The 16,495-nt window shown below is 42.3% G+C and overlaps 1 protein-coding gene across 1 annotated transcript in view; it reads right to left on the bottom strand.

Moving 5' to 3' along the window:
- kcnn2 (potassium calcium-activated channel subfamily N member 2) overlaps positions 1 to 16,291 on the bottom strand; it is a 144,620-nt gene extending 128,329 nt beyond the window's left edge. Inside the window, exons 1-2 of the mRNA XM_080189703.1 lie at positions 15,398 to 16,291; positions 15,033 to 15,128 (exon numbers count right to left, since the gene is read on the bottom strand). Of these exons, the coding sequence (XP_080045829.1) occupies positions 15,033 to 15,128; positions 15,398 to 16,291 (990 nt within the window). The remainder of the gene's footprint in view (positions 1 to 15,032; positions 15,129 to 15,397) is intronic.
- Between the last annotated feature and the right edge of the window lie 204 nt (positions 16,292 to 16,495).

The following is a 16,495-nucleotide window of genomic DNA, read 5'->3' on the forward strand; positions in this document are numbered from 1 at the left end:
CTGCACTCTCCCCACCTCCTCTCTGCACTCTCCCCACCTCCTCTCTGCACTCTTCCTATCTCCTCACTGCGCTCTCCCCACCTCCCCTCTGCGCTCTCCCCACCTCCTCTCCACACTCTGCCCACCTCCTTTCCATGCTCTCCCCACCTCCTCTCCATGCTCTCCCCACCTCCTCTACGCGCTCTCCTCACCCAAGTTAATATCCATTGTTTGGTGGTCAGAACAATGAACCCTCAGGCCATCTTTCAGGATTTTTCCAGATCTCCACAGATTCTTATAACAAGCATTTATTGTTATCTGCACGTCAGCCAAATTTCCATCTATTCCTAAGATTCATCCTGAATCTTTACAATTTTGAACATAGTCATCTTCCATGTGAAACTTTGTCAAAAGCATTTTTACAGTCTGAGAAACCATGTCATGAGCTCCCCAAATCCCACTTAAGGTGCCACCTCCTCAACATGCCAAGGAGGGCCGTTAAACCTGGAGCTTTCCATCTCAATTGTTTTCATTGTTGATATTGCACTAATAATCCTTTTCGCTCCTGATAATCAAATCCATTATTTTACACTGTACTGAAGTAACACTAACAAATGAAAGTTGCCTGCATCTGCTTTGTCAACTTGTTTGAAAGTCAGCATCAGGTTAGTCTATTTCCAGCCCTTATTCTCAGCAAGCAACAAATCCCTTATAATGACTGTCAATGTGTCACGTATAATCCTAAATTATTAATTGTAATGCAAATTCCAAAAGCTCAAACGGACACTGAATCAAAAATTAGCTGTTGCTTATGATTATGTAAGATCCCTCAGTAGAACAAGGTCAACTTGTATTTATTTGGAAGCTATAATTTAGTGAAACATCCCACAGGGATATTATCAAACAAAATTTGACAATGAGTTTCATATGGAGATGTTAAGTCGGCAAATCAAAAGTTTGGACAAAGAAGTGGATTTTCAGGAGCATCTTGAGGGAATAGAAGTAGGGAGGCAAAGAAATTCAGGCAGAGTATTTCTGAGGAAAAGGCAGAGATTCAGGCAGGGAATTTCTGAGGGAGAGGCTGAGTGATTCAGGCAGGGAATTTCACAGCTTAGACCACTAGTAGCTGAATGTATAGAATCATTGAATGCCTACAGTGCAGAATGAGGCCTTTCTGCACTAACTCTCCAACAGAGCATCTTACCTGGGCCCATCCCCATCCTATCTCTGGAAACACACGCATTTACCCCTGCTAATCCCCTAACCTTCACAACTTGGGACACTAAAGGGCAATTTAGCATGGCCAATCCACCTACTCTGCTTAACTTTGGACTGTGGGAGGAAACCAGAGCACCCGGAGAAAACTCACTCAGACGCTGGGGGAGAATGTGCAGTCACCCAAGGCTGGAATTGATCAAGGGTTTCTGGCATAGTACCAAAGTGCAGCAACTAAATTAGGGGATGCGCAAGCAGCGAGTGCTAGAGGATTGCAAAGGCATCAGAGGGCTGTAGGGCTGAAAAATACTTCAGAGAAAGGGAGAGAGTGAAACCACATATATAATTTAAACCAAGGGTGGGAATTTTAAAATTGAGTCATTGCTGGACCTAGAGCCAATGTTGGTCATCAAGCACAATGCTACTGGGTGAACTGGACTTGATATGATTCCAACATGGACAGCAAAGTTCTACATTTTATGTAGTGTGGAAGATGGGAGGCTAGCCAGGAGAGTTCAGGAATAGTTAAGTTTAAGTTAACTTAATGATTTTAGCAACAGTTGGGCTGAGGCAGGGAGTTGGCATTATTATGGAGCTTGAAATAGACAGCCTTAGTGATGGAGCAAATGTATGTTCAGAATCTCACTACACTGGTAAACACAACATCAACAAACTGTCTAGTTCAGTCTCAGGGCAGTTCAGGCAGATGTTGCCAATGGCTCAGAAATGCCATTTCTGAGGGGAATCAAGGATTATTGGTGGGATTTTCCAGCCATTCCTGCCATTGGGATCATTTGGTCCTGCCAACAGTGAGCCCCTGCCAAAGGTTCCCTAGTAACAGAGGATGCGAACATCAGAAGACTCTACTGACAGCGGCAGGACCAGGAGACCCCACCATCTGCCGATAGTCCACCGTTTTCACAAAACGTATTAGCCATTGGTCTTCCCAAAATTTAGTTGGAGGAAATATCTGCTCATCTAGTACAGATGGACAAGAGGTGTGAGGAATCAGAGTGGTGGTGGGATTGACAGAGAAGGTGCTGAGGTCGAGCTGGATGGAGCTAGTGTGTGTGTTGAATATTGTTTTCACATAAACTTGCTGAGGGGCAGTAGGCAGGTGAGGAATGGATGTGGGCTGAGGATAGATCCTTGAGGAACTCCAAAGGCAAAGGTGTAGAAGCAGAAAGAGGAGTCACTGTAGAGGATTCCCTGGTTACAATGGCTACAATAAGAATGGAATCCAGCTGCATAGCAGGGGAGAGTCACTGGAGGGGGCTGCTATGGTCAAGTGCATAAAGCTTGCAGGCAGCCCAAGGAGGACAAGGAGGATTGGTTTATCATGGACACTGCCATATAGGATGTCATTTGTGACCTGCATAAGGGTCATTTCAATACAGTGACAGCAGAGGAAATCTGATTGGAGGGATGCAAACATGGAGCTGCAGGAAAGATGGACACAGATTTGGAAAGCAACATCACCCTCAAGGCCTCAGGATGGGAAATTTATGTTAGAGATGGGGTGGATAGCTTGCAAGGATAGAGTAATTGAGGCTGGAGTGGGGGCAGACAGTTACAAGTACCTGAGGAGAGTAAACTGCTAACAATGGCTGGAATTTTCCAGCCCCCACTCCCCCTCCATGACAGGATCTTCCTGTTCCATCAAAGTCAATGGCAATTTGCATATTTCACCATGCCACTGCAGTGGGGATCAACTTCAGTGGGACAGGAAGATCCTGCTGATAGAAAGAAACGGTAAATCCCAGCCAATATCAACTAACTTAGGTGACAGAAAGGAGTTTGAGTGGTCAGGAGTTTGATGGGAGGGGGCAGATGGAGCAGGAAATGTGTCTCATGATATCACTGGTGATAAGAGAGAAACTAAAGAATCCATGAGTTTGGGACTCGGACGGGGGAACCTTATGTGAGGCTTGGCTCAGCAAGCTAGGGGAAAGGAAATAGTTTGCATTTGCTTTGCCACCTGTTTGAAAATGAGCATCAGGTTAATCTGTATCCAACATATAAGTAAATCTTCGTGTTTAATGATTCAATGATAATGAATGTCAATGTTTCACATATACACGATTGCCAAAATCTCAATTGGACATTGAAACAAAAATTAGCTTTTGTTTATGTAAAATGCAATAGAATATTTGATAAGCTATCCATATTGAAACACTAATTGCATAACATTCTTGAATATGTATGAACCTTTCCCAAAATTAAACAGCTAATGGATATAAAATGCAGCATTATTTTGCAAACTATTTATTAACATGTTGAAGAAAATTGTTTTGTCTGCTATTTTAACAAAGTTGCTATTCCATGTGAATATTTATGCTAAAAAAGCAAAGGGTTTTTATAGGAATGTATTCATGTCTTTGTTGTTGGTATCAATGATATGGGAATGCTGGCGTTGGACTGGGATGGGTACAGTAAGTAGGCTCACAACACCTGGTTAAAATCTAACAGGTTTATTTGGTAGCACGAGCTTTTGGAGCGCCACTCCTTCATCAGGTGAGTGCCTGACTATAACTGAAAGCATCATCAGGCACTCATCTTACTTTACATACATTTCAGTACCTAGTGATGTTCTGGTGGCCTATCATATTTATGCCATTTGATGTTTCACTAGCAGTCAATACAGGTCAATGTTGCAGCAGATATAGTATCACAACACCAGGTTAAAGTCCAACAGGTTTGTTTGGAATCGTGAGCTTTTGGAGTACTTCTCCTTCATCAGGTGAATTCAGGGCAGTGTCCAGGACTCACATGATTAAGGAGCAGTGCTCCAAACGCTCATGATTCCAAGTAAACCTATTGGATTTTAACCTGCTGTTGTGAGACTTCTTACTGTGTCCACCCCAATCCAATGCTGGCATCTCGACATCATGACAAGAGGAACAGTTTGATTTTTGAAGTTCAATAAAATGTAGTAAAATGAACAAAAGGCAACTTTCGGTTACTGTCAGAGCGGATTTTTTTCCATTTCTAGCGACCAAATGTTTTATCTGCACACAAACAAGTAAGATCAGCACATACACAACATGATATATGCAGATACATACATGCCTGAAGACATTTCACAGCAGTTGGTTGTATAATGTGTCAGTGGTCTGCCCTGTAGTGGTGGGTGGGGAAGAGGGGACACCCTTTTAGTCTTGTACTTAAATATTGTTCCAACAGTGCTGTTGGGAGCCCGATTTAAATTAAATACTGGCTGGTCAGGTGTCCCAGAGCCTGGGGAGCCCCGCAGCAAAATGTGGACAGGAGCAACTGGATCAAGGAAGTAAATTAAATACTCTGAGCCAGAATGAACAGGTCTGCTCCCTTTGTACATCAAACGAATGCCTTCTCCTCACTTTCATTGTAGATTGGCTTACTGGAGTTTTATCAAATCAGCTTTTTCATTGCAATCTCCATTTCATGTACAAATGAATTATTTTCTTTTGTATTTGTTCCATAGGATCTAGAATTTTATTTTTAAAAGTCCCTGAGTGTTCAAAGGAAATGGCTGCATTATAAATTACATACTTTTTATTTGTTCTGTCTATTATCAGCAGGATTGCTTGCAAAACTTTAATTGCCTTAGCTGGCAATTAATGAAATACACATTCTAACATGTAGTAAAATGGACAAAAGACAACTTCCAGTTACCGTCAAAGCAGAAATATTTTCCACTTTGTGTGCACATAAATGCTTCGTCTGCATGTAAACAGGCATGATCAACACATACACCATATGATGTACACAGATGCAAGCTATCTTAAGTTATTAAAGGACTTTAATATTAGGATCTATTCATGCAGCTTTTTGCAGTTTTAACATTTGATGTAACACAAGGTAGCAAATACAATAGATCACCTCAAGAGAAAAGCAAAATATTGCAGATGCTGGAAATCTTAAGAACAAAAATAGCCAGAAAAACTCAGCAGGTCAAGCAGAAAACATTGATTGATGTAATATTGTGACATTTATTAAGGTACGGTGAAAAGTTTTGTTTCTTGCACACTTTAAAGTCAAAAATATGCCATCCATAGAGTACATGGGGAGAAGGAAAGGATGGGATGCAGGATATAGTGTTGTTAAAAGAATTCAGCTTTAAGAGCATAGAATGAGAGTAAAAGATGGAATTAGAAGGTATGCTGGAGACAACTCGCAAGAAGGCGCCTCAGTCCGATGCCATCCATTTTGGAGCCATGGACCTGTCATCAGAAGGGAAGAGAGATGGTAATGTAACAGTCCTGAAGCCATTGGAAGAGGCAAGGGCCAGGAAGAACAAAAGAGAAGATCTGTGGTAGTGTGGAGGATAGGAGAGATTAGTAACAAAAGATTTCATGATGCAACAGCCAATAAGAGTAGTAATGGATACAGGAAAGAAACAAAGGGTGTGTGCAAATGAGGTGTTAATTGCTGCAACACATCATCTGAATGGTGCCAGAGAGAAGAGAATTGTTGTTAGGAGTGACTGGGGAGACAACAAGTTTCTCATGGAGTGAACTGTGAGATTTCTATGTAGTTTCCTTCTATAAATGATCTCTACAAAATGCTGAAAGGGGGAAGCATGTGTTTGATGGTTGCATCACATTGGATTTGATGGAAATGTTGGAGGATGATCCATTGAAGGCGGAGGCTGCTGTGATGAAAAGTGAGGACGAGGGGAACCGTATCATGGTTCTGGGAGAGAGGCGAAGGGACGAAAGAGATGTGTGAAATGGATTGGACATGTTGAGAACCCTTTCAGCCAGGTTCAGTGGCAATCCTAAATTGAGAAAAAAGAAAGACATGTCAGGAACGCAGCTGCAGAAGGCTGCATCATCGAAACAGATGTGATGTAGATAGAAAAATTGGAAGAATGTACTGGGGTCCTTACAAGAAGCAGGGCATGACAAAATGCTGCGGTAGCTGTGGGTATCAGTGGGTTTTAGTGAATATTAGTAGATTCATGGATAAGTTTACTCTATGGCAATACCTTGGCCAATCAAAGTTGACTTGCAAGCCAATCAGCACCCTCTTCTCCAGTACATAAATGGTGATGATGGTTTGGAATCTGACATTCTTGCGTTTGCTCTACTCAGTGTACGGTGAAAAACTTCAGTAGTATATTCCAAACTAAAAAAAACATATTGCTGATTACTAGCTTTGTGATGCAAACATTTATTTATATCCTGATTTGAAATGAACAAACGTGTGTGTAATTAGCTTTGTGAAATTAAAAGAATAAGAAAAATATGTTTCTATTACTTTAACAGAGGTGAGGAATGTCATCAAATTCATTAGTATTATCTGACAGGTAGCTGATCTGAGGGCTGTTAATGAAAATATAGTCCAGACCTAAATACTTGTCATCTGATCCGTTCAGATCAATGATTAAACGGTGGGGCTATTTTAAAATTGCTTCCGTAAGTATTGTCTTAAAATAACACAATAAACATCTTATGAACTAATATAAAATAAAACCTATGCAGAATCAACATGTTTGACACACGGATATATATAGGACAAACGTAAACAGAGTGCACATTAGGTAGCAGTGCTCCGTATTGCAGAAGGGCAAGTAGACTATGAAGTGCACATCTACAGAAATTATGCTGAAGCACTTTAATGCATTGATCACATTAAAGCATTGTGAGCAATTTTGGTCACTGTATCTCAAAATGGAAAGAAATGCCATAGAAACAGTGCAAGAAAAAAAACAACACGGATGAATGCCAATTCTAAAGGGAATGATACATGACTCCTGAGGCAAAACTATTTTATCATTTCCTTCAGAAAGCAATCTGAGTTCAAACTGCCATTTTTTCGTCATAGTAAATTGAGTTCCCACTTGTATATCGAGTTAGATGTCAACTGACCCCAGAACACTACACTTGAGACCCCATGGTAAGACCACCCTACGCCACACGAGATTGGCATTATGTAGATTGCAATTCCTGCATTTTCCGCTCTTGAGTCGGGTGTAGAAACATATTCAGAGAAACTTCCCGGAAAAGTTCAGAAACTTGAGCAGAATATTTTGCTTAACGCCGTCGTCTCAAAAGGAGTGAGCACTGCTTTGTGCCTCCGAGTGTGGAGTGCTCTCCTGAACGGATGGTGTCCATTCTGTTAGACAGTACAAATATGGTTTGTCCACTCTGAACTGATTCTGTAGTTACTGTTTTCAGTCTGCACTGTGGCTGAAACCAGAGTCCGGCAGCTGCATATCATTCCGCAATGAGATTAAAGTACTTTGATTGCCAGGCAACCGTCAATGCGAGGGAAAAACGACTTTTTTTTCGGTTGGCAACAGAGCTCAATACAAGGCAGTTCCCTCCGCCCACACACTGCGGAATGAAGCATGCAACCAGGCAGCTTCAGAGGCTCCAGATTCATCAGATTGAGCGAGGAATACATATCAATATAACTCACAGATCAAATTACAAATTATCTTCATGGTGACAAGATTCGGGACGGGGTATGTTAAGTATCTAAAATATTGAGAATAGCATCACCTTTTCAAGTATGTTAAACATCTCAAATATTGAGGATGGCACCACCTTTTTCCATATTGTGATATATGTGGGAGAGCAATTACAAACCATATACATTAAAATATGCTTATTTCAGCTGAAGAATTCGATGTATGGCATGATTTCGAATTGTAGCGCTGTTGTTTCTTTTATTGTGACCTTTCTCCACAAGATTGATTTTGTGTCGTGCAGGCTTGTGTGGCGATCACGTGTGATTTCCCCATGATCTAAAATGGTTTCTTATTGATTTTTTCCCATTAATTATGTACAAATGAATATGAAAAGGTAAATGGTGAAATATTAGAATTCAGTCAAAATCACTGAAGACTTTTTCACTCACTCCTTGCCCACGTGTTCCCCTTCCCAGACACCTTTAATCATGATCATTGAAACTTCACAGGGCAACACAGTGGTACAATGGTTAGCACTGCTGCTTCACAGTGCCAAGGACTTGGGTTTGATTCTTGGCTTGGGTCATCACCTGTGTGGAGTTTGCACGTTCTCCCCGTGTCTACATGGGTTTCCTCCGGGTGCTCCGGTTTCCTCCCACAGTCTGAAAGGCGTGCTGGTTAGGTGCACTGGCCATGCTAAATTCTCCCTCAGTGTACTCGAACAGGCGGCAAAGTGTGGCAACTAGGGGATTTCGACAGTAACAAACTTGTGCTACCCATTAGACATGGGCTGTCTCCACCACTTAGTCCTGTAACTGCTCACTAAAATGTGAAGTCTTCAGTCTCCAGAGCTGAGAAGATTGGTATTTATTCCAGTAACCTGAAGCGAGGAGTCAAATGATGACCATTCGGTGCAACGTGCCCCTGTCTCCCTTCAATATACTATGTGGAAACATATAATCCGAGCTGATGCCGGTATGCCAACCGCCCACATTGTTTATTTGTATTAACATCAATTATGAGCTGAAAGTGTTTTAAAAATCTCTGTGAGTGGATCAATCAGAAAGTACAAGCTGAAATGTATATCCAGACAGCCTCTTGAAGTCGCAAGCACTCTGTACTGCAGTTGGTACTAATGATTCTGCTGCAAAGAAAACTAGGCAAGAAAAAAAAATCGATATCAATCACTCCCTGTGACCAAATGCGATCCCGCGCTCTAATATGTAAGAATTCCAATTTGAAAAGAAAGTGATCCTGCTGTTGAAGATACACTGCATGAAACATACTTGAAAGCACAGCACGTCACTGAAAGCACCGCCCACTCACTCACTGTGCAGTCAGTGCTATTGTAGTCACCCAATGAGGTGTGAATTGCAACCTTCACCCCCACAACCTATGACTCCCTCCACTAATAGATCTCAAATGACTTTAGGAGAACCTGGCCTAATACAGGTATATCAAATCTAACCCCAAACCTTAACTGTTTTTTTGAATTCCGAGCAGCATTCTAACTTATTTAAAATTAACTAGATCTGACAAATATCACAGTATCGCTACGAAATCCACTTGTCTGTGACACTTCGAAATTTCCCCACATTTAACCTGCTATGACATTCAGTATCACCATGCAGATCCAATACTCCGGTTCTGCGTAGTTTGAATAACGTGTTCTATATATAGCGTTGAAGACTCCATGCTGATTTTCTCTCCTCGCTTTGTGTGCTGTAGCTTTCAGTTCCTTGCTCAAGTGTACTTCTACCATGCCCAATTGTCCGGTGGCTCTGACATCCGTCATTATAAAGTGCTTCAAAAGGTTAGTCATGGCACAAATCAATTCCTGCCTCCTAGACTGCCTGATCCACTACAGTTCACCTACTGACAATCCCACCCAGGCTCCATCCTGGGATGCCCTTAGTATCTTAATTTAGCATGACCAATCGACCTAACCCTGCACATCTTTGCACTGTGGGAGGAAACAGGAGCACCTGGAGGAAATCCACGCAGACGTGGGGAGAATATCAAACTCCACACAGACAGTGACCTGAGCCAGGAACTGAGCCCAGGTTCTTGGAGCTGTAAGGTAGTGCTAATGATTGTTCCACCTTAGTATGGATAGGCAATAACGTCTCCTCTACGATCATCCACAAGACTGTGTCCTTAGCCCCTTACTCTACTCCTTATACACCTCTGCCTGTGTAGCCAAATTCCTCTCCAGCTCGATTTTCAGGTTTGCTGATGACATCACCATTGTGGGTCAGATCTCAAATAATGATGAGACAGAGTATAGGAAAGAGATAGAGAATTTGGTGAACTGGTGAGGTGACAGTAATCACTCACTCAATGTCAACAAAACAAAGAAGATAGCCATCGACTTCAGGAAGCATAGTGGTGAGCATGCCCTTGTCTACATCAAAGGAGACAAAGTAAAAACGATAGACAGCTTCAAGTTTTTAGGTTTCCAGAGCACCAACAACCTATCCTGGTCCCACCATGCAAATGCTGTCGTTAAGAAAGTCCACCAAACCTCTACCTTCTCAGGAGATGAAGGAAATTTGGCACATCCGCAACAACTCTCACCAACTCCTACAGATGCATCATAGAAAGAATTCTTTCTAGTTATATCACAACTTGGTATGGCTCCTGCTCTGTCCAAGACCACTATAAACTACAACGGGTCATGAATGAAGTCCTGTCCATCACTCAAACCAACTTTCCATCCATTGATATTGTCTATACTTCCCGCTACCTTGGAAAAGCAGCCAGCATAATAAAGGACCCCACGCACCCTGGACATACTCTCTTCCAGGGGGTTTTCACAGTAACTTTGTTGCATTGTTAATGTAAGCCTTACTCATGACTAAGAAAAACTTCAAACTTTAAGAAGCTTCTCCATTGGGAAAAAGATACAAAAATGTGAGGACACCTACCAACTGACTCAAAAACAACTTCTTCCGTCTGCCACCAGGCTTTTGAATGGGCTTACCTTACATTATGTTAATCTTTCTTTGCATTCTAGCTATGACTGTAATATCACATTCTGCACTTTCGCCTTTCTTTCCCTATGTACAGTATGCTTTGTCTGTATAGCAGGCAAGAAACAATATTTTTCACTGTATACTAATTTATATGACAATAAGAAATCAAATCAAACCATTGGACTCCGACCAAAAAGTTATTATTCAGACAGAGTCAGAGCTGCTCAATAGGGGATACAGATGCCTATGATCATGCCTTCGCTCTCAGGTCTATACAGGCGGTGAGATACCAGCCAATACTCACATTCCGAATCCAGAGATCAATACTGTTCGATTTGGGATTGGCTCACTCAGCACAGAATGGGTACCTAACCTTAGAAAATTATGGTCTGTATGACAGGGTTATTCGAGTAATAAAGTAATGAAGGCATGTAAAGAATGAATTTGCATCGATGTAGCACCTTTCACAACCTCAGAATATGGTCGTGTTTTACAATCAATGAAGTACTTTTGAAGTGTAGTCACTGTTGTAGAAATGTGGCAGCCAATTTGCACTGAGTCATATCAGACACCAGAGGAAACCCAGGTGTGTTTTAAAATAAAGTGTCTAAGAAATTAAGTGCATACATTATGTCAGATATTTTGTATCTATATGAAACAAGCATGCCCATGTATCATTGAGCGGAAAGGTTAATTAAAGTAGCTAGCACAGGGAGCCTTCGGGAAAACAGAGAGAAAAGTTTCCATTTCCAACCCACTATTAGATTCGACAGCGACATCTTTCAATCAGTACTGGCCAGGCCTCCCTTTGAAGTGGATCTAACTGATGCCTAGCACCATTCCCATAACACAATTCGAACGCTTCATGTGGAGTTCAATGTTGTTGAATTTCAGAGTGAATCCGCACTATAAACAAAGTAAAAATGTGCAGCAAACTTTTAATGTCAAGATTTCGCATTAGGTCAGAGGCGGTGTGCCAGCAATTGGATAGTCATACCATAAGATTCCCCATCAGAAAATCCACGCTAAAGACAATGTCACTTTTACAATCGAATTCTACAACGCATCATGATTAACTCGGAACCATTTTCGCTTTTACTCTGTCATTCTATTGATTTCTATTAAATATTTTAAAGAATGCTACTAATTGGAAAATTTCCGTTGCGTGCCAAAAACGGTATTTGTAAAGAATGCTGTGGGGACAGGATGCAGTGTTGAGGAACTACTAAATCTCGCTGCATGATAGTGTAGAGTGAGCACTAAGAGCGGAAAGTGAATCCCTGCTAATTTATTTACCAATTCTTTCAAATCAATCTCTCAAAATCTGAACAATGCCCAATGGTCAAACATGAATATTTGCGACCAAATGCAGAAACGAATTGTGAACTATTAACCTTAATCGTGATCATGATAGCATTTTAATGTTTGATAGGGGATCTGGGTCACATTTAAGATTTCATCCGAATACATTTAGCGGAAAAATGAGCAAAGACATGGTGCCTAGCTCTGAAGTGTTCTGACTTGGATAAATTATAATCTGGGGGTATAATGCGATTTGGGAATGGGCAAGCAGTGGGTGAAACCGCTTCAATCTCAAAGTGCTGGAAAGATTTCACACAAATAATTCATTTAACCTGGACACGGTTGAGTTGGCTGGTATGCCCCACGTTGTTGGAGTTAGACTTGGTATCCTTGTGTATTAGGAGCTCAATAACATACCTGGTGATCAGCTCACCCCGTGCCAGTACCTGAAAGACTGAAGCCCTTTCCCGAGTTACCCACGGGATCACAACTCCCTTCCTCAGTCCTGCAGCACCCGCCAGTGTGGGTCAGGGTTACTCAACATGGGACAGTCGGACACCAGGAGAGAGGGCGGAATTAAAGCATACTGATCTCTGCTCAGATCTTTTTACATTAGTTGAAAACCAGGCAGCATCTATGGAAAGAGAAATATTGTTAACATTTCAGATCGATAACCTTCCAAAGAAAGGTCACAGATCTGAAAGGTTGACTCGGTTTCTCTCTCTCTCCACGGATGCTGTCAGACCTGCTGCGTATTTCCAGCATTTTCTTTTGATTTCGGTTTGCATTTAAAGTTTCCTGTATTAGCAATATTTCGAGTGTTTATAGTGTTGTTTACTCCTCTCCTGCCAAATTACCCCGGTTTAGTGCCTGTCTCCGGAAGGGAAACTCGGCAGAAATTGGGGAAGTCTCACTGGGGTCCCTCTCCCTCGCTCGGCTTTCCTTCAGCCCTGGAATGATTTATGTGGACGGCGTCGCACGCTGGCCCGTGTCCATTAGCGAAGGATGTATTTGTGGGAAGGTAATCATTTGGTGCAATACCACACAAAAAAAGGAGGAGGGGGGGAACGACAGCAGCAACAGCAATTGTTATTTGCTTTCCAGCACAGAGCCTGGCTGCTGAGTATACCGAGTAAGGCACACTCCACGCACACAGAATGACCACAGTTCATTCGCGTGCTTTTAAAACAAAGAAACTGGAGGAATCCGCATTATTCCTCATCACATAACAAACAGCATTGCTGAAGGCGACGTCAACGTTATAATCTGTACTTGCCCTCCTCACCCCGTTCAACCTCAGTTGAACTTATCCTTTCTGGTAGTCTTGGTACACCCACCAGCGCCCTCCCCATCCCCAGCACCCAACGCATTTACCCAGTTGCCATATCCACTCAAAACACTTTAAATAGTTCAGCAGGAAAATTGAATCCATATCCGTAACAGGGTCTGTTCAAAGATAAGCCCAGCATTGCCTGGGCTTATCTATTGCCATTGTCTATTTCATACTTTCTGTTTGATATTCTGAGTGGTACCAAATGTCATTCCTAGTTCCAATACCTTTTTCCTTTTCTATCCCTGCCAGTTCTGATGTTGAAATATTTAAAATCTCAACCTCGTGAAGTTATTAATGCAGAAATCTAGACACTGACGGTGCTACTTGGAAAGCCTATTTACTGAATGACTGATTTTCCATGTATATAAAGTAAGTTCAATGGAGATTTTCATTAGGAAATGGCAGCAATTTCAAAGTTGAGAGATGTTATTTTGTTAATTATGGCGTCTACTGAAACACAGTCTGGAACCTTGTATTTTCCATGATGCTTGGCAATCAATGTATTATGAATAACATATCTCTTTTTCCAAATAGAGAACTCGTGAAAACGGTTTGGATACAAGTCACCATCTTTAAGGACATGTGGGCGAGAGTGCTCGGCTGATTTACTTCCTTGAACTTCAGAAAAAATGTACTTTAATCATTTAACAAAATGGCAATCGGTGACAACATTTCGTACACATCCCGGAAGGGGTTAGAAAAGCAGTTCCGAAATACCTTAACGTTTGAACTAAAAATATTTTATCAATTATTAAAGCATCATGTAAACAGGACACCTGATTAATTGGAGCGCTCCTTTTGCTGAGTTTAGCAATTACAAATACCATTAGGCAGACTGCTATTTATTAATATGAAATGACATTCCCACCTGTAGAATAAAAACAAAGCAACCCAATAGCTCCAAGTCTCTTCCAACACTCCCTGAAATATGCTTATCTGGAAATCAGGAATAGAAGATGAACGCTGTTATTTCAAAAATCGGAATAATTGAGGTAATTCTTGGTATAATTTGTTCAAACAGTGAATCTTATTTATCTCTAAATAGCTCATTTTGTGTTCTGATGTTTTATGCAGCGCAGACCAAGTTTTAATCTCACTGCAGCAGTCTTTGCAAAATGCGTATGATCATGTTTAGCTTCAAATATAGTTCTTCTTTGGAGACTTTGACAAACACTACCGCACTGGTTTGCACGATTTCACTTTCCGGGACCATCAGTGAAAACTCAGTAATCAATGTTAACAGTTAGCCCGCTTCCAAACTCCTACTTCCCTCAAAGAGAGGGACATGAGCAGCAGCCGCAAGGGAACACTATCACCTGGAGGTTCCCCTCTGTACCACACACCATCCTGACTTGGTAATATGCCGCCAGTTCCTTGGGTCAAAATCTTGGAACTCCCGCCCTGGCACACTATGGATGTATTTACACCACACAGACTGCAGCGGTTCAATAAGCAGTTCACCGCCACCTTCTCAAGGGCAATTAGGGATGAACAAGGGTTGCTGGTCTAGCGAGGGATGTGGCACTGCGCTCTGTCAACCTGTGGAAACTGCTAACATATTGTCTAAACAGGGACAAAAATACACGTGTTCTTAATATTACCACCAGTTAATTAAAACACGGGTTAGTCTACTACCAGATGTACTTCCCATTGCCCACATTTTTATCTATTTGACTTTTTTCCTGCTGGTATTTTTGTTTAATTTGCACTTCAGTGCACTGATATGCGTTTTGAGGATATTTCCACATCCTACCTGTCCCATACAATCGATTCATAACACTTATTAATCTCCCCTAAGGAGTTACTCCTTTTTTAGTAAAAATATAGTTACCTGAATTTCCCGCGCGTGGTATACAATGATCAGACCAAGCAGAATAATCGTAGAAAGGCTAATAAGGCATTTTAGAGCTAATGAATATAGCGACCCCTGCAATATAGAAGAAATATATTTTGAGTTGTGATTAGTGGGGAAAATAAACTTAAAGCAAAATGTACTAAACTGTTATATTCATAATAGAAGTGTGCATGCCACAATATGAAGTTAAACGCAGATTAACTTTTACAATTGTTGATTACTGTTAACATACTAAGGCAGATGCACAAAGGCACTACACATTGCTGACAAGGCAACTACCTCATACATAGTCTAAGACCAAAAATACCCTCAAAATCGCCAGTTTCTACATGTTTGCTTACCTTCTGATAAGCCCCCCACGCAAGTTCAGTCTCAATGACCATCACTACAATCCCAAACATACCAAAGATCAAGGCATAGTCGCTCAATCGTTTTCTTTTCTCAAACAAAGCTCTTCTATGTCCCAGCTTGTAGCCAATGTTATTGTTTTTCTTTTTGCTCGATTTGCTGTTGTTGCCCCCATTCCCTCCTCCCCCGGCGCTGCCACTGCCCCCGTAAGAGACCACCGTCGTGGAATTGTTCTGTTCCGGCTTGGAGACCACGATCTCCGGGGCGACTGTGGTGAAGATGGGCTGCAGAGGCTGCGATTCCGAGTCCAGTTCGTGGAGGTTCCTCCTGGACGAACTCAGGTTGCTGAGCGGCCGCATGACCCCGCCGTTGTACCTGCAGCTGCTCATGGCTATTTCAGTGAACGGATTGCTCTCCCTGCGATTGCTGCTGGGGCTGGGCTGCCGGCACTGCTGCTGCTGGTGGTGGTGGTGGTGGAGATGGGGATGAGACTGTCTGGAAGAGCTGGCATGGCTGGAAGGTGAAAACTCGCTGCCGTTCAATTGCCTGGAGGAGGAGGAGAGGGGGGAGTTGGTCCTGAAAGTGAGCGGGGAGGAATTGCGGAGAAAGAGGCTGTCGGCAGCAGTGACATGCGGGCAGTTACATCTGATCCATTCGCCTTGCTGCTGCTGGTTGCTGTGGAGATGCTGCTGCTGCTGGGTCTGATCATGGAACTGCAATGAGGTTTCCATGTCAGTGCTGTTAAAGCTGCAGGAATGGCCTGTGCACCCGGCGCACTGCGCTCTGCTCCGGATGGGGAAACCCTGGCGCCAGCACTGGCCAATCCCGGCTCCCGTCGAGTCCAAGCAGCGCGTCCGATTGGTGGGGCGAACCAAAACAATCGGCATGACGTGATGCAGAGGAACAACAGCGCCTTCCTAGGGGAATGGCCTGTGTGTGTGTGTGTGTGTCAAACTAGAGAGCCTCACTCACTCCATTCATTCATTCATTCATTCATCCCAACCTCATGGCTTCAGCCTCAATAAAAAGCTCATTGAAGTTAAATATAAGAAATATCCATCTCCCCTCTCTCTCTAAAGAATTTGTAACTT

Source organism: Carcharhinus amblyrhynchos, chromosome 5 (assembly GCF_965287045.1).
Source record: "Carcharhinus amblyrhynchos chromosome 5, sCarAmb.v2.hapA, whole genome shotgun sequence".
Taxonomy (NCBI): domain Eukaryota; kingdom Metazoa; phylum Chordata; class Chondrichthyes; order Carcharhiniformes; family Carcharhinidae; genus Carcharhinus; species Carcharhinus amblyrhynchos.